We start from the raw sequence: 19,122 nt of genomic DNA on the forward strand, positions 1-19,122 counted from the left end.
CTATAACTAACAAATTTATGGACCATATGACGTCTCAAATAAAGAAATTTTAATTTAATTTAATTAATACGAGCCGGGGTTTGCACCAATTAGTTTCTTGCGACCTTCTAGTTGTCAATGTTGCTGGTTGATGTATGCTGTGTTGCTTTGTATCAATGTGGTGTTCAAGGTAACATAAATGCATGAATCTAGTATAACCGGATCGGTCATGAGGGGTGGGGGGAAATGACCGAACGGGATAGTCTTATGTATCTTTCAGTAGGAGTAGCAGAGAAAGCGCTATTATTGTTCGTCCATGTCACAGTCTCACATTTTTTTTAATTCCCTACCGTAAATTTAGTATGGTTTATGGTGGGCTACAAATCTACAAATCTATGAAAGTGAAGGAAGCGAAAGGGTATGTCAGGATCGTAGCAAGTGGAAATCCGTAGTCTCTGCCTACCCCTCCGGGAAATAGGCGTGATTATATGTATGTATGTATGTATGTACAAATCTACTCGACCAATCATATTGTCGCATTGCGTATGTTTTGTCCCTCACGGGCGCACGCGTATTGCCAATCTATGTACTGCTAGGTCTATGCATAAATGATACGAAAAATTATAAACTTCGTACCTCACAATAGATGTCGCTAAAAAATAAAATGAAACGCAGTGATGATCTACTCGATTCGTATACATCGTTATTTGTACTAGACACGTTTGAGGATAACAAATCAATGTTCATTAAGCGTTACATCGTCTGGTATAGCGAAATAAAGCGTTTTTTAAGGCTAGTGAAACGTTTACCGTCTTATACGTTCCATTATACACAGGAAGACAAAATAATTACGTGCTAATTAACATTAAATTTAGTATTTTTAAAATTAATCCCTTGCAGCAGTGTTGAATTGTTAAGAATTTTCCTTAAAATAAATGGCTGCTTCATATAAACTAGTGAGATTAAAATCAAATTCTGTTAATATCATCCCACACTTGGAATGGAGCACGATTGTTCAAAATGGTTGACAGAATGACAGATCACAGAATAGAGTAGAACAAACTGGTGGGATTTTTTGTGTGGTTATTGTTTTGTATAACAATATAATCGCAATAATTGTCGAATGTACCAGTCCATTTTATTGCATTTATGTGTGCCCAGTGAAATATATCTATCAACTGATAGAATTAACTTCTATGAACTCAAAAAGCGAAACTGACGAAGCTTCAAGGTAAATATGTAATTCTCTGCTGCCTTGTGTTCAAGTTAGTGTACTAATTTATTTAGAAGTTTATTATAAGAAGGTTTTTTCCGTAAATGCGCTTATATTTTCTATTTATAAACAGCGAGCATGATGCGCAGTTGAGACAAGGTTATGTTATAGCATTACTTGCTACTTTCGTTTTTGTTTTTGTTCTTAAATGCGTGTAATGGCCGGTGTGGTGGGTGTTATATCATATGATTTTTATTTGTCAGGGGGAACGAAGCGTCATCGTCAAATAGTAACACAGCCCCAACCGAAAGGTGCTCTAATTCAGGTATATGTACGGAGAAAAACTCAAACTGTGGTGAGGACATTATGAAGCGAGCTGCTGCAAAACAGTTGATCGAGAGATACTTCTACCAGCTGTTGGATGGCTGCGGAAACCCCAGCTGTGACAATCAGTACTGTGCGTCTAGTGGAGAGGTAACTCGTGTACAGTGACCTTTACAGGGTGTATTTATAGAATTTTATTTTTGTTCCATAACAAAAGATGTTGCTCTCATGTGTAAACAAAGTTCAGAATGAATCTGCAACTTTTCAGCTTAACCATGAAATGTTAAATCTAAAATAATATGTTAAATGATTGCTTCGTATAATTTCTTGTCCTCTAGGGGCAATAACTTCAGAAGGATGGAAAATTACTTACATTTTTTTTAAATTTTTCTGAACCGACACATATAGAATGACATGGAAATCCATGAGAGATGAATATTATCATTTGAATATTATTGAATCACATAAACAGGTAAAATTTATTTCAAATGGGTATTGTTGTAATTAAACAATCCATACTAATATTATAAACGCTTACGCTTCATGTTTAAACCACTGAACCGATTAAGTTGAAATTTGGTATAAAGATAGATTGAGTCTCGGGGAAGGACATAGGGTAGTTTTTATCCCGGAAGTCTTCTTTTAAGGGGGTGAAAAAGGAGGGGGGAGGGTTGTTGTTGGGATTTGTATGGGGAATCATTAAAAAACAGATTGGATATAAAATAAGCTACCCAAATTACTAACTCCACACAGATGAAGTCGCGGGCAAAAGCTAGTTAATATATAAAGAGTGCTTGTCACATTAGTCTCTAAAACGTTGCTGTTATTAAGTAAATAGTTATTTACGATACAAGTGCAGAAAAGAGGAAATTCGAAACAAGTGGCAATAAAATAAAACACGACCGCAGGGAGTGTTTTAAATCGACACGAGCTGCGAATTACCTATTCTATATCTTACAACGTTTTACAGTACATATCGCCCTTTAAACTTTCGACATATGCACGAACAGTGCTCTTTACGCACTAGTGCGAGAAAGTAGCACCATATGTACTGTAAAAAATGTTACCTACTTGTTTGTGTTTTTTTTTTTATACCACATTGATTGCAAGTATGTGGAGTATGCATATGTCCCATGAAAGCTGCATCTGTATGAATGGGTTTTGGCTAGTTTATTTTTGGCTAGTTTAGGAACACTGGCAGATTGAAATCCACCCCCTTGTTAGTAGGGGAAGTACCATAGACCAAATCCCAAGCTGGAACCACATATTCAGCTAGTTGTTTATTATACTCATCATCATTAACTTAAGAGTTATTCTCTAGTCGGTGGAGTATCTTCCAGCTTTCCCTATCCTGCGCCAGCTCTTTGACTTTTTGATACGACACAACCCCTACATTTTCTATCACTTGATCTAAAATGCTGCGTCTGGGTTTTCCTCTACCCCGCTTCCTTCCTATCCACTCCAGGATAGTTTTAAAGAAGTAGTCGTGTCGTATTAATTGTCCAATCATTTTCCCGCGTCTATTTGCAATAGTGTTCAGAATAGCTCTTCTTTCACTCACTCTTCTTAGCACCTTTTTATACTAAAGACTGAAAATATTTGACAGGCCCGAAATCTGACACCAAATGAAGCTGCAGCGGAGGCCATAAAGCTGTTCTACAAGGAGGCACGGCTATGTGACAGTCTGCCCAACAAAGTGCCTCGTACTGGGACAAGCCCTTGCGACTCAACCAGGTAAACCCTCATTCTCAGGACTTATGTACAAGATATCTGACCAGTTGTTTCTTTTTGAAAGAAATCATCAATGATATAAAGTATAAAGCTTCTCAGCATTTTTATTGTAACATATGTAACTGTAAGTAAATCATAATGTAATATTTAACTAGCATACCTACTCATAAATGTAGCATGCACTGTTGTTAATGTTCTCCAGATAAGAAAGGGCGGTACCTCCTGGCACAGGCTATATTTAAAGCTTAAAAGGAAGTTCCAACCACTAACTTTAAGATGATGAGAATGTTAAAGAAAATAAACATTTTTGATTCTGATTTTTTTGATTTTTGAATGATTCAATATCAAGAAGTTCAATGATGTGTGCCCAGCAGTATATAGGCTATTAGTGGGTGACAATTTAAATTTAAATGGTTATCATATATGTATGATATGTATGAATTCCTAGTACAGTAATACCTCGCTTTACGCGACCCCGTTACGCGCGATTTTGCTTTAACGCGAATTTCAAATTTCACGCTAAAATGCCTCGCATTACGTGGATTGCTTATGTATAATTTGGCAAGCCATTTCCGCCGGTGGAAAATGTCGGCAAATTTAAAAAAATGTAGGCGAAGGGGGACCTCTAATAGAAAATGTGAATTTCGCGCCTTTTCCCACTCACAAAGTGGGTTCGCCAGAGTATACTTAAAAAAAAACAGTCATTTACTTCTTTGGTAGCAGAAATCCCCGCTTTGCCTGACCATTCTGTTAGGAAAAATTTAAGAGTAGGGGATTCCGTCAACCCTGATATACGCGAATTTCACTTAACCAGATTGCGGCACGTATCTCTCGCGTAAATCGGGATATTACTGTATGCGCAATCCTATTTCATGAAGGTTTATTGCCCGTGGTCATTGACTCTAAACTAAACTAAAGGCAGTGTGATTTGGGACAAGGTTTTATTTATTTTTCCGGGTCTGTTTTGAAATGAAACCTAAGGAATTTAAACTTAACAGAAATATCTTTAGTTTAATACTTATTTCTCAATTCACCAGCCCATCATCAGCGTGCACAGAGAAAGAAAAACGGAGTCATGATGAAAAATCTGAGCTACCCAGTTCGAGCGCCACAAGCTCCCGACAGGAAACTAGTCACAAACAGGACGAGTTCAAAACTAGTCACAGCAGTGAGTAATACTAAAATACTCTCCCAATATGGCGTCCAATAGGTTTGGCTATGAGTATAACAGTCCGAGCTACCCAGCTCGAGCGCCACAAGCTCCCGACAGGAAACTAGTCACAAACAGGACGAGTTCAAAACTAGTCACAGCAGTGAGTAATACTAAAATACTCAATATGGCGTCCAATGGGTTTGGCTATTCACTCGCACTCGCGGTCTCTAATAATGCGTGTTGCATCTTTCTCACTTTGATTGGTTTTGGTCCCACAATTGTCACAAACAGGCCAAGTTTATAAAATGAATAATTGCAGTAGTGACTAGTGAGTGCCACCAAATATTTTTCAATACTATTATAAACTAATTAAATCTAATCACAAACAAGGTCAGGGGGCCTCGCTAAACGCTATCTGTCTCCTTCTATCGCACTGATATGGAATAGTAATGGAGAGACAGATAGCGATTCGTTGTCGTGGCGCAAACGAAGATAATCTTGGCTAGGACCCCAGTTCAAAACTAGTCACAGCAATGACTAAATCGAAATTCTTTTTTTCACATCACCTATTCGAAAAAGGGCTTTTTCTTCCCCGCTAGGAGGGATCAAAGTGGCACTTTTCTTGCCTGCTAGGAGGGATCAAAATGTGCATATTATTTTTTTAGGTCAAATAATATTTGAGAACATAATAATTTCCTTATATGTGATGTGAAAAATAGTATGTGTCACATGGTAGTAAAATTGTTAACACTTGAATCCCGCACTACGCTTAGGATTCTAATTTAGAATTCCTCGCTACGCTCAGGATTCAATTATAGAATCCTTCGCTTCGTTCAGGATTCAATGTACGCCCTCGCCGTAAATATATCATTTTGCTCCCTTGTGACACAATCTACTATTTCTAAACCGGTTACTGCTAGATTTGACTGCTTGTAAGTATACTTTTCGTCAATAATACGCTTTTAAAGCTCCGCTGAAATGATTATATTTTATTTACTTCAAAATAAAAATGTTGTAAGTACGACAAATTACTATTTTTCTATTTACAACATGGTTAGTAATCAGCAAAATTCTCATTAACACTAAGAACAAATTAAATTACTTTCTATGAAAAATATTATAATTTGTGTTATTTCAAGAAGACACCACTATTTAAATTACAAACCATTACATTACATTCTCATCACATTGATTCTAACTGGCTACTAATGTCTAATTTATAAAATACATACCGAAAACCCATTAAATATAATGAGCTAATTAGGTAATTACTAAATTCCTCCATATTATTATAGTAATGAGCCTATTTGCCTTACATTCCTTTTATATCGAGTATGAAACAGTCAATCGTCATAGTGATACCAGCTTAGTGATCATGGGGAAAAGTGCGAAGTGGTTGATAGACATACTGGACGAGCTGCTGCTGTCCTTGTCAGGTACATTATTAAGGCCCCGTAGGTTCGTCCTCTTCTCTCACTCTCACCGAGCGTAAGCGTAAGCCTGAGCGAGATGGATGTGTAAACGGATAACAATTAGAATCTATCCTTCACATTCACCTTACAGGTGCTTACATTGTGTGTGCTTTAAATATAATAAATTGTGACCATCAAGACGGGCTTTCCTTCCTCGCCTTACTGAACCAGCCATTCCACCTCACCGCTGAACAGGATGTGCATGCTCGGGACCGCGGAAGTTTTACAAAAAAAAACCGGTCAAGTGCGAGTCGGAGTCGCGTTCCAAGGGTTCCGTACATTACACAATTTAAACAATGTATTTTTTATGTGAAATGTCTTTTAAAAACCCGTAGGGGTCGGATCAAAAACTAAGTAATTAAGTCCGATTCACGCTTGACTGCACATTTCTAATAGGTTTTCCGGTGATCTATAGGTAAAGATCTATTTTGTGTATTTTTTTCAAAATTTTTGACCTAGTAGTTTCGAAGATAAAGGGGGGGGGGGGGGGGTCATTTTTTGCCTATTTTCTTGAATAGCTTGTAAACTATTTATCTTAAAGTTAAAAAAATATATATCTGAGATTCTCACAATGAACTCTTTCATTTGATATGTAACACAATATAGTTTTCTCATTTACCCCCCAAAAGTGGCCCCAGTGTTTAAAATTAATTTGTTTTCGTTACATGTCTATTTTTGGGTCACAAACTTACATATGTGTACCAAATTTCAACTTAATTGGTCCAGTAGTTTCGGAGAAAATAGGCTGTAACAGACGGACAGACAGACAGACAGACGCACGAGTGATCCTATAAGGGTTCCGTTTTTTCCTTTTGAGGTACGGAACCCTAAAAAGTAGAGAAAGAGTTCTCTCAAAAATAAAATTGCTCATATTTAGATGTAATTTTCACTTTTTTAGCTTTTGTGCATAAATTGTTACAAATTTTAAAGTGCGTTTTAGACCTCTGTTTGTGATCTTTTTTCTGTCGAGCGAAAGTCAAAATAAAAATCTGGATTCAAATCGTTGAAGTCACTAGAGAAAATTCTCATGATTACTAATTGCGTCGTTTTCATGCCAAAGGTACCACTTTGTCGCTTGCCATAAGCACGCTCTGACATGTTTTTCGTATAAAGATACAAGCAATTTTCGTCCTTATGGTAAGCGACAATGTGGTACCTTATAATTGAAAACGTCACAATTAAATTTTAGGCAACCGTATCACCACACCTTATTATACAAAGTCACCCGCCGCGTCTGTCAGATTTCACAACAATAATCATTGATATTGCCGTCCCCAACACTCACAATCTACAGAAAACAATAACCGAAAAAATACATAAATATACCGACCTTAAAGACGAAATCACTAGGATCTGGAACCAAGAAAAAGACTACATTTTCCCCATAGTCTTGTCAACGACCGGCGTCATCCCCAAACATCTCCACCATAGTCTGAAGCTCATTGATCTGAAACGAAACACCTACATGCCGCTGCAGAAAGCTGCGATACTAAATACATGCAGAATCGTTAGAAAGTTTTTGCAACAAGATGAAGCTAGAACCGAATAAGCCGAATAACCTATTTTTAAAATGTATATCTTTGACTTTATGTCATCTACTTGGCTTAGGCCCGTAGCTGGCATTAACTATAAGCTTATGCTGAGATATAAAAAACCCCTGAAAATAATAATATAATATTTTCATTCTTGAGTTAAGTATTTGCATGCAACAATTTATTTTAATTGGTATGTGTATACCTAATTTCAAATTTGTATGCCTGTCGGCGAAGCATAGCGTTCTATAATACTTTTTGTACTTACCAACACTGTTACCTATGTTTACAAATAAATCATTTGAGTTTGAGTTTCAACAGAGAAAGTACCTTTTAAGTGTCTATACACTCTATACAATATAGATATTATCTTCTATACACTCTATACAATATAGATATTATCTTCTTCTTCTTCCACGCGTTATCCCGGCATTTTGCCACGGCTCGTGGGAGCCTGGGGTCCGCTTGACAACTAATCCCAAGTATTGAAGTAAGCACCAGTTTTTACGAAAGCGACTGCCATCTGACCTTCCAACCCGGAGGGGAAACTAGGTTTTATTGGGATTAGTCCGGTTCCCTCACGATGTTTTCCTTTACCGAAAAGCAACTGGTAGAATATCAAATGATATTTCGTACATAAGTTTCGGAAAACTCGTTGGTACGAGCCGGGGTTTGAACCCGCGACCTCCAGATTGAAAGTCGCACGCTCTTACCGCTAGGCCACCAGCGCACCTCAATATAGATATTATACATGTATTAAATTAACTACAGTTTTTTTTATCAGATGGTGCACCATTGACAGAAGAGCATATATACAAGTTGTGTGAGGAGTGTTTGGAGACCAAGGCGCCAGAACCTCTCATCAGGGCACTAGGTAACGTTACTAAATGTGGTATTTTCTATAAAAAGTTACCTTATTGTCGCCATTATTAGCGATGCTCCGATATGAATACAATGCCGCGCGACGACGTGACCGACAATAAGGTCCCTTTTCATAGAAAATGCCCCAAATATAGACCTTGGGCCCGTTTATCAAAAGCTTGTAGCTTGTAATACAATTGGAAATCCCTTTCTAACAAAAGCTGTCAAAAAGGGACTTCCACTTGTATTACAAGCTACAAGCTTTTGATAAACGGGCCCCTTTTGTCCTTGCAGTAAGGTTTACAGATGGTCAGTTAATAGTTTTATTTCATTTCATGTGACGTTTTCAACCAAAATGGCCCACTTTGTCGCTTACTATGAGTACGAAATTTGCTTGAACGTTTATACGAATAAACTGTCAACGCGTCCTTTATAGTCGTTTTTTTAGGGTTCCGTACCTAAAGAGTAAAAACGGGACCCTATTACTAAGACTCCGCTGTCCGTCTGTCTGTCTGTCACCAGGCTGTATCTCATGAACCGTGATAGCTAGACAGTTGAAATTTTAACAGATGATGTATTTCTGTTGCCGCTATAACAACAAATACTAGCGACAAAGTGGTACCTTTTGCTTGACTGTCAACGACACATATGTATATGTATTTTGTGTACATATGTATTTTTAATAACCTACGGAGGGGTGGCAGGGGTTGTTGCGTAATAAGCCGGTTTGCGCGCGTACTTTGTTTGATTTCACGTTTGAGACTTAGCCGGTGTGAGGTGACGCTGACATACTCCACTGACTTGCTGCCACATATTAAACATATTAATAACGGATCACTCACGTATTTTAAGTCGAAAACGCATTTGACAATAATGCCGTGCGCTCGGGTAGTTTCTCGCCCCCCCCCCCCCCCCCCCCCCCCATGATGACGCTCCTTGGTACGAAGTGAAACATGTCGAGCGTTTTCGACTTAAAATACGTAAGTGACCCGTTATTAATATGTTTAATATGTATGTGTCTCACGGAAGTTTTGTAATTAAAACTGCTGCCACTTAGGTTGAATCAGCAGAGCCATGCGAGCTTACAGTGCTATTTTGTATCGACATCGCCTCCCCCTTGTAGTCTCCTCTTCCTAATCCTTGCTGCAGGATCTACTGGCTGGAGTTACCCCAAGTATCATAATCAGTATATGTATTTTTAATAATTTATAGGAGAAGCGTTCACACAGCCGGCCATACTAGCACGGTGTTTCCAGGGGAGACCTCATGCGGACAGTAGTAATGGTGGAGGAAATACTAAAGGTAGGTGATTTACACAGGTGATTATACAGACTGAGGTGGTGTGGACATATGAGACGCGATGACCATGTCGTGAAAAAGGCGCTGGCCCTCCAGAAGACCACCGGTACTGACCCTGCCTACGAAACGGAAGGTCCCGGGTTCGAATCCCGGTCAGGGCATTTATTTGTGTTTATCACGAATTGTTCCTGAGTTACGAATGAATTAATGAAATTCTTTATTTTCAGGCAACTAGATAAATACCTTAAAACTAGCATACATATTATTATAAAAAAAACACAATTATGGCTGCGATACAGTTTGCAACCCCGCAGTATCAGCAAGCAGACTGCGGAATCGCCGGAACTTGACACTTATTTATTTATTTTTATACTCGAAACTCTGCGTAGAGGGCGCCAGAGGGCGCCACTACTACAATCTGAGGGTCTATCGTGAAACAAGAAAATTTCTTTATCTAACATCTCTGTCACTCTTGCATATTCGAGGGATAAAGAGGCAGATAGCGAATTTTCGGATTCGCGTTTCCCGGTAGGTCTTCTGTAAGCAAACCGCCTTGATGCATCAATGTCATATTTTATTATCTCTGAAAACTTGTCAAAAACCTGTTAAAGGTGCAGTATGTATTCTTCTTCTTCCTCGCGTTATCCCGGCATTTTTGCCACGGCTCATGGGAGCCTGGGGTCCGCTTTGACAACTAATCCCAAGAATTGACGTAGGCACTAGTTTTTACGAAAGCGACTGCCATCTAACCTTCCAACCCAGAGGGGAAACTAGGCCTTATTGGGATTAGTCCGTTTTCCTCACGATGTTTTCCTTCACCGAAAAGCAACTGGTAAATATGAAATGATATTTCGTACATAAATTTCGAAAAACTCATTGGTACGAGACGGAGTTCGAACCCGAGACCTTCGGATTGAAAGTCGCACCGCTCTTACCGCCAGGCCACCAGCGCTTACTATTTTTTTTTTATTTTTTTTTTTTATAAATACGTTTACACGACTTTACAGTAAACCAATACGTCATGAAACTAACACATAACAACATAGAATCATTACATTAAGTATTACATTACATTTCACACACGGATAACAAACATTACGTTACACTCGAGGGCCTAGCGTCCATCACCTCACAGAACCTCAAGCATTCGTTTCTCACAGCCACCCATCGCCATGCAATCAAATCGCATTCCGGTGCTGACGCCAAGAGCGCATTAAGTAGAGAGAGAGCGCGCGGGCGCGGCAGTGGCGAGTTTCTTCGCGACACAGTTCGCGCAGCCGCCACTGCTAAAAGAACGCGTCTCCGCGGTCTGAGATCTATTCTGGAGACATCTGGAACAAACAGTCGCACGAGGCGGCTCACAAGTTCCGGACAATCTGACTCTCCGCGCAGTGTTCGACACGCAGTAGATAGCAAACTAAAGGTCCGTCTGACTTCTAATGAATTGTATCCAAGGGTTCCCAAGAGATACTTGGTTGGATACAGGAACGGGTAGTACCCATAAATCTTCTTGTACAAAAACCTTAGGAAAGCTATTTGCACTTTCTCCAGCAGTAACGCGTAAGTTGATTCATACGGTAACCATGCGATCGACGAAGCCTCTAACTTGCTTCTCACCAAGGCGTTATAAACTAGCTTAATAGCCAGTGGATCGTTAAAGTTACGCAAGTTACGGATTACAAAGCCCAGTCTTCGATAGCAGTCGGTCGCAAGTGACACTATGTGCTCGTGGAATGTGAGACGAGTATCGAAGACCACGCCTAGATCCTTAACAGAAAACACACGATTTATAGGCTCTGATCCCAAAAAGTACTGCGCAAGTACTGGAGCGCGCGAACGGCTGAAGGTACAGACACTGCACTTGGCTGGGTTGAAAAGAAGTTTGTTCTCCATACTCCACCGAAAGACCAAGTTGATGTCCGCCTGCAATGATTCACAGTCGGTTTCTTGCTCCACCCCGTAAACTAACTTCAAATCGTCAGCGTAAAGGAGGCATTGACATGACTTTAGAACAGACTGGAGGTCATTAATCATTATTCCAAACAGGAATGGTCCTAGTATGGAGCCTTGACTAACGCCCGATCGAGTATGATAAGGAGCCGAGACAAAGCAACCGTGCCGGACAAATTGCAGTCGATCACGTAGATAACTTGCAAAGAATTTCAGCAATCCAGTAGAAAAGCCAATGCAGCTTAATTTTTGCAGCAAAACATCGTTATCCACGCGATCGAAAGCCTTCCTAAAATCGAGATACAGTACATCAACCTGGATACCTCTATCAAGGTGTTCCGAAATGCTATCGACCAAAATCAGGAGATTTGTGTTTACCGATCGATTCGGTCTGAAACCGTGTTGAGCATCACACAAAAGAGGTCTAGTCTGTACTGATAGAGTTCGATGGAGTATAGACTCAAACAATTTGGCCAGCGTAGGAAGAATAGCTATTGGCCTGTAATTTTCCACCGCAGTAACTATGTATAAGCATAGAGTAACTGATACTAGAGCGTTACTGTCATAGTAAATTTTGTAACCCCAGTAAATTCACTGCCATCTGTCGACACACTTTAAAACTAAAAATGAAGATTTATAAAAATACGATAAAATGTATTTAATTATTATTTATCTCCACGGGACTTAAAATTTAAGTAATAATGAGTAAAAATCGTGAAAGTTTAAATCAGTGAAATGTATTTAAATATAGATAAATGATTTATATTATTTGCATTAATTATTTTTATGGTTTTGACCCATGCATGTTCTTTCACTGATATGCGTTAAAATTGTTAAATAACAAACGAAACCGTCAACGCCATCTATACGACTGTAGGCCAAAACTAGTAGCGCCCTCTGAACGAGAATCAAATTTTCTTGATTTTCGAGGCACGTTTTTTCCTTAGACTGTATCCATCTATTACGGAGTTATATCTATCTTTGGTATAAGTTACTCTATGGTTTACTAAAAAGGCTAGTGCTGCACTCTGGTGGCAGAACATTGCAGTAATATCCCCTATTATTTTGTCCAGGAAACAAAGAAACAGAAGCTATGTGCTCGTCGAGTGACCCGGACAAGGACGTGGACAGCCTGGAGGGCCCCGGGCTCGACGTGGCGTCCTGTCGTCGCGCCTTCCAATACCTAGCTAAAGTGAGTAGTTGTGACGCTCCCAACCAAAAGGGCCCACTTTGTGCGCTTACTATGAGGACGAGATTTGCTTGAATCCTTATACGAATAACCTGTCAACGCATCCTTATTTATTTATCAGTTACTGGATTTAAATTGATACTAATCTAAAGATTGAGGTTTGCACTCTTCAAATACTCGATGGCCCTATCACTGTGGTTCGCGAGGTCTTCAATCCGTCCCATGAACTTGGTGAGAGGGGATTCCAGAATGATGTGTTCGACCGTCTGCTCGGGGTCACCACACATGCACTGAGGGGAGTCACACCAGCCCCATTTATGCCAGTTTCCAACGCCTGTTCGAATGCGCAACGCATCCTTAAACTAAGCGACAAAGTGGTACCTTTTGCTTGAAATCGTCACATTTGGCCAAACTTGCCTAAATAAGGGTTTATTTTATTTCGCAAACCTTTTCAGTGTGGCTACCACCAGTTTGGCACTAACACAGACGCTCGAGAACGTAAAATAGTTACTTTCTATGCATTTCGCTCGTACTAGCTGCGAGCGAAATGCATAGGGACCGTGCGCGTTGGAGGGTCTGCCATCTTGTGGCCTGAATCGGAACCATAAACATGTACATCACATGTACATTGACACTTCACGCCAAAGCAAGTGCTGCCATCTTGTGGGCTACTTTGGAAGCATAAACTACATATTTACGCCTCGCGTCAAAAATCTGACGTCTCCTGTACTGCCCCCTACAATTTATGCACGCTCCCTATAGAAAATAAATTACGTAGACATTAGCAAAGATAGATATAACTCCGTAATAGATGGATACAGTCTAAGGAAAAAACGTGCCTCGAAAGTCAAGAAAATTTGATTCTCGTTCAGAGGGCGCTACTAGCTTTGGCCAACTGTCGTATAGATGGCGTTGACGGTTTCGTTTGTTATTTAACAATTTTCACGCATATCAGTGAAAGAACATGGGTCAAAATCATAAAAATAATTAATGCAAATAAAAAAAATCATTTATCCATATCTAAATACATTTTATCGTATTTTTTAAAATATTTATTTTTAGTTTTAAAGTGTGTCGACAGATGGCAGTGAATTTACTGGGGTTACAAAATTTACTATGACAGTACCGCTCTAGTATAAGTTACTCTATGACGTTAGCGTATATGTCAGTTTTGACACTGTCAGTGACTCATGGTACGGGTACAGGTGATTCCAGGGACCACCGGCTAAAAACTATAGGCCTAAACCTTGTTTATATAAAGACTTACTTGCCATGCTTTTAACCTTTATATCTTTCCCAGAAAGCTCACTATATGCAGGGTTCGAAATTATCCAGATAATTATAGTCTTTGATAATTATCGCGATAATTATCCGATAAATATCGGATAATTATATCCAGGTATGGATGGTGCTATATTTATTTTATTTGATTTCTTTGATAGTAAAAAATAATGATTGGGGCGTTGCTTGCTATGTACAAATAAAAACTGAACCTAATATTGATTAGTATTTTTATTAACCATTGAATTATAAGATAATCATTATGTAACAATCTAATTATATTTCGTAAATTTTAGGTTATTATCAAATCGATAATTATCAGCCATAAAAATCACGATAATTATCCTTTCGAACCCTGCCGCTATATATGCAGGTTGTCGGTCTTCTATATTTACTATATAGGCGCTGGACCCTCGTTGTTACTATTTGTATCATCTCCCAAAGTCAACTCTAATCATTTAGAAGATATAACCTAAAACTTTCAAATATAGTACAATCTCACTATTCCGGCACTAATGCTGACACAAGAGAGCCGGATTACTGGACGTTAGAGCAAATCTGCATATTATATGGATATGTTTTTAGTATATCGTAGAAATACATTTTACTCATCATCTTCCTCGCGTTATCCCGGCATTTTGCCACGGCTCATGGGAGCCTCGGGTCCGCTTGACAACTAATCCTAAGAATTGGCGTAGGCACTATTTTTTACGAAAGCGATTGCCATCTGACCTTCCAACCCAGAGGGGAAAACTAGGCCTTGTTAGGATTAGTCCGGTTTCCTCACGATGTTTTCCTTCACTGAAAAGCGACTGGTATAAATATCAAATGATATTCCGTACATAAGTTCCGAAAAACTCATTGGTACGAGCCGGGGGTTTGAACCCGCGACCTCCGGATTGAAAGTCGCACGCTCTTACCGCTAGGCCACCAGCGCTTATGTAGTAGAAATACATTTTACTAAAATACTAAATTCTACTCTTATCTGTTTAGCACACGTAGTAAATTATGACATAGAATGATCATTTTGTACCCCAATTTTAGTGCCAGATTACGGGGTATACCGGATTATCGAGATTTTGTATATTTCACTAGACTTATATTGACCGGGATATAGACCGTGATTACCTTTTATTGTTTATGCGCTCTCGATATTTCGACGCAGTTACATGCATCTTGTTCACTGTATTTTTGTTTTCCAGGTGCCATCAGAATACTACAGTTCAGCCCTAGTGACCGCCCTAACGACCCTCGCCGAGAACATGGAGATCGACCTGCGAATAACGAAGAAGATGAGCGAAGAGGACGTCGTCAACTGCTTCGTGATCGCCTTCGAGGTGCCCGACCTCGGCTGCAGTGACTACCTGGAAATAGCGCTGCCCGCGTTATGCCATGCGGCCAAACACCTGCCTGTCAAAAGTAAGTGTAGAAAATAAACTTCATTTAGGTATAGAAAATCAAACCCAACAGGTCGACAAAACGGTTCGCGAGCCGAATGCGGATCTTTGGAGGTAACAAGTGCCATGCGGCCAAATATATGCTTGTCAAAAGTAAGTATAGAAAAAAACTTCATTTAGTTATAGAAAATCAAACCAACATGTCGATAAAATGGCTCGCGAGCCGAATGCGGATCTTTGGAGGTAACATTGCGGCTCTTTAAGACACCAAAACATCACATTTAGAGTTCTTAAAATATTAAAAACAACATTCGCAGCTCTTTGAATCCTAAAAATAATTTCTATTGCGATTGGCTCTTTTCAAAATTTTGCCAATCCCTGCAATAGGTCAATAATGTGTGGTCACAATTGAAGTTGGATAAATTAAGTTTCCATAGTCAAACATCTGTTAAAAAACTCCATTAAGGTCGCAAATGATACTTAAACTTCAATAAAGTGTGGTGGCAACATTATTACGAAAGCTAGACAAAGTATAGGAGCTGCGAATAACGAAGAAGACATCGTCAACCGCTTCGTGATCGCCTTCGGAGCTTGGCTGCAGTGACTACCTGGAAATAGAGCTGCCTGCGTTATGTCATGCGGCCAAACTTCTGCCTGTCAAAATTAAGTGTAAAATATAAACAAAATCATGTCTACCATATTAAATAAGGACTAAGGACCAAAACACCACCTTATCATGGAAGCTACATTAAGTAAATTAAGTATTAGACCTTCGAATAACCAAGAAAATGTCAAATGCGCAAAATGTTTGACATACAGAGATTTGTTTTAGCCCATCAAAACTTTTAGTGACCAAACAACTTTTTAGGGTACCATACCCAAAGGGTAAAAACGGGACCCTATTTCTGAGACTCCGCTGTACGTCTAGGAGTCTTAGTAATAGGGTCCCGTTTTTACCCTTTGGGTACGGAACCCTACAAACCGGCCAAGTGCGAGTCGGACTAGCGCACGAAGCGCAAAAATGTACTAAGAGCATCGTCTATATATATTCCGTTTCTCTGCCCCCCAAAAAATGAGTTTCCTTACTACTATTAGAACTGGATTCCCATCTGCTTGACTATTTTAATACAAACTATAATGAATGTCATTTATTAAAGAAAAATTGACGAAGCCAGTGGTGAAGGCATTTGAATAATAAATTTATTTCTCAAAAAAATAGTTATTTTACTCATATATGACAAAACATCATCTCCAAATATGAAAAACAAAAAAACCGGCCAAGTGCAAGTCGGACTCGCGCACCGAGGGTTCCGTACTTTTTAGTATTTGTTGTTATAGCGGCAACAGGAATACATCATCTGTGAAAATTTCAACTGTCTAGCTATCACGGTTCACGAGATACAACCTGGTGACAGACAGACAGACGGACAGCGGAATCTTAGTAATAGGGTCCCGTTTTTACCCTTTGGGTACGGAACCCTAAAAATAAGCTCAATTAGCTCAGGGCGGAATGACGTGTTCGGGACATTTTACAGATCACGTGCTCACTTTATGGGTTATTTTTTCTTTACAGCACAAGCAAAACTGGCTCGGATGTGGGCCCAGCACTGCAAAGACAGTCTACGTCACATACTGGAAACTCTACAGCAACTCATCACGCTACGTATAATATCCACCAACTACACGAGGAACTTCCAAGTGCAAGACGACGAGAGCGTCACCATGGCCACGAAGCTCATGAAGGTACCTTATTTCAATGCAGTAAAGTTCAAAATTGTTCTAGCATCACCTTACATGGCGACCGTGACAGCCCTCGCTATTTAGCCACATCATTACTCTGTTAAATAGTTTTTTCGAGACACTTCTACTATTGAACATGGATTAATGCACCGGTATCAAACAAAATTTTGTGAAAGTAAAAAGTACCTTATTACGACAGCGTAAGGTTTAAATTTGTATTCAGTAGCTCATCACACTACGTATAATATCCACGAACTACACGAGGAACTTCCAAGTGCAAGACGACGAGAGCGTCATGGCCACGAAGCTCATGAAGGCGGTACCTTATTTCAATGCAGTAAAGTTCACAATTGGTTTCTCGTATCGCCTTATATGGCGACCGTGACAGCCCTTGCTATTTGGCTACTTCCTATTTGGCTACTGGGGAACAAATAAAATTATTTTGAGTAGTCATACTATATATATAGTATGACTACTATATATATTATAAACTGAAATAAATATCCAAAGTGACCAAGTCCACCGGTGGCCAAGGCGGGAATCGAACCCGCGTCTTCAGCTTACGCGGCTAACGTCCAGACCACCTCGGCCACCGGTGGACTTGGTCACTTTTTCTTAGGTGTATGATATTTATTTCAGTTTATTTTAAGTTAATACCGGTGACGATAGTAAATATCGTTTATTTGATTCCAGATAGTCTACTACGCGAACATGATCGGCGGTGTCATAGAGTCCAGTTCACTTCGCGAAGAACCTGTATCTGTTCCTCAACAACTAGATCCACTTGGGGACGCTTTAGACCACCTCTACCCCCTAACATCCATCAAGAGCAAAAACCACCAGCACACAGACCCTCTAGGTACGAGTATAGTAAGCGAGACAGGCATATCCAGCCTGTCTCTGTCCCGCTAGACCCCCCTGGAGACGCTTTAGACCACGAATTAATAAACTAGTGGATGTGAAATGACTCCTATTTAGTATGAAAACCAGTGTCGCTAAACTCACACATTCATAGCCACGTTAAAATACGTCACACACTTACAAAATTGCTCTGATTCGTAGCAACTTTCCATACCAAAAGGTTATTACCGGTGGACATTTCTCGAACGAATATCAACTGTAGGCTACATGAGTGACGGTTTAAAATATAATGTCAAAGCTATATGACATACGACTCTTTCATTATCTCATTAATCTCACAAAAGCTCGCTCAACGTTCACCTAATACAACTACTCAACACCAGATGGCGTTATTTTATAGATTTAAAATCACTTACTTATTACAGGCGAGAAAAGGGCTAAAAAACCAGTATAAGTAAGGTCTAATTACGCATGGTTTGTTACGGATCTCACGGTCACGTTACACTGGTGTTTTCGAGATCTCTACACGCCTGCGAGTAGCTAACCGTTGGAACATCGTTCCATTCGATATAGGGAGGGGACAGTGTAATCGGAGTGTTTTATCGATATTTGTGTGTTCAGTTAGGTATTGATATTTCATTACCGTATGTACACATACACATATACACATTTAGATGATACTTTATTTATGATTATAATATAGGTAGTGATAATCGTGACTGTATGAAAAATAATATGTAGTACAGTACAACAAATATCTAACTAGAAATTTGTTTCTTATTAATTGACCAACTAGGTTGTTAATGTGAACATTAAATATATCTTAAAGTCAAACAGATAAAATCATAGTTCTTTAAAGGTCTATTAACTCGGTATTGCTGTTATTTTGGAATAACAAATCTGCAATTACTTACATAGGTAAGTATTCGTCTTTAACAATATATTTACTTGTAGCAGCATTTAAGGCCAGTCTAGACGGGACAACCTGATTAAATTGTCAAATTAATTGTATGGTGTGAAAGCATACATGAAACTGGCTCATCGATCCCACTTGATTTGATTGTAAGATTGTGACCTATCAAATCAGGAAAGGGGGCGGCAAAATTCCAATATTTGACGCTAGTTTGCGTGGTATGGAAC

The 19,122-nt window shown here is 39.3% G+C and overlaps 1 protein-coding gene across 1 annotated transcript in view; it reads left to right on the top strand.

Annotated features, from left to right (window-relative positions):
* The first annotated feature begins 997 nt into the window (after window positions 1–997).
* The window catches only part of LOC134741327 (ubiquitin-protein ligase E3A), a 38,272-nt gene continuing 20,147 nt past the window's right edge, over window positions 998–19,122 (top strand). The window contains exons 1-10 of the mRNA XM_063674078.1: window positions 998–1,210; window positions 1,456–1,666; window positions 3,123–3,250; window positions 4,285–4,415; window positions 8,189–8,278; window positions 9,478–9,567; window positions 12,588–12,706; window positions 15,187–15,403; window positions 16,955–17,124; window positions 17,815–17,980. Coding sequence (XP_063530148.1) covers window positions 1,176–1,210; window positions 1,456–1,666; window positions 3,123–3,250; window positions 4,285–4,415; window positions 8,189–8,278; window positions 9,478–9,567; window positions 12,588–12,706; window positions 15,187–15,403; window positions 16,955–17,124; window positions 17,815–17,980 — 1,357 coding nt within the window. The 5' untranslated portion in view covers window positions 998–1,175. The remainder of the gene's footprint in view (window positions 1,211–1,455; window positions 1,667–3,122; window positions 3,251–4,284; window positions 4,416–8,188; window positions 8,279–9,477; window positions 9,568–12,587; window positions 12,707–15,186; window positions 15,404–16,954; window positions 17,125–17,814; window positions 17,981–19,122) is intronic.

Source organism: Cydia strobilella, chromosome 5 (genome assembly GCF_947568885.1).
Source record: "Cydia strobilella chromosome 5, ilCydStro3.1, whole genome shotgun sequence".
Taxonomy (NCBI): Eukaryota; Metazoa; Arthropoda; class Insecta; order Lepidoptera; family Tortricidae; genus Cydia; species Cydia strobilella.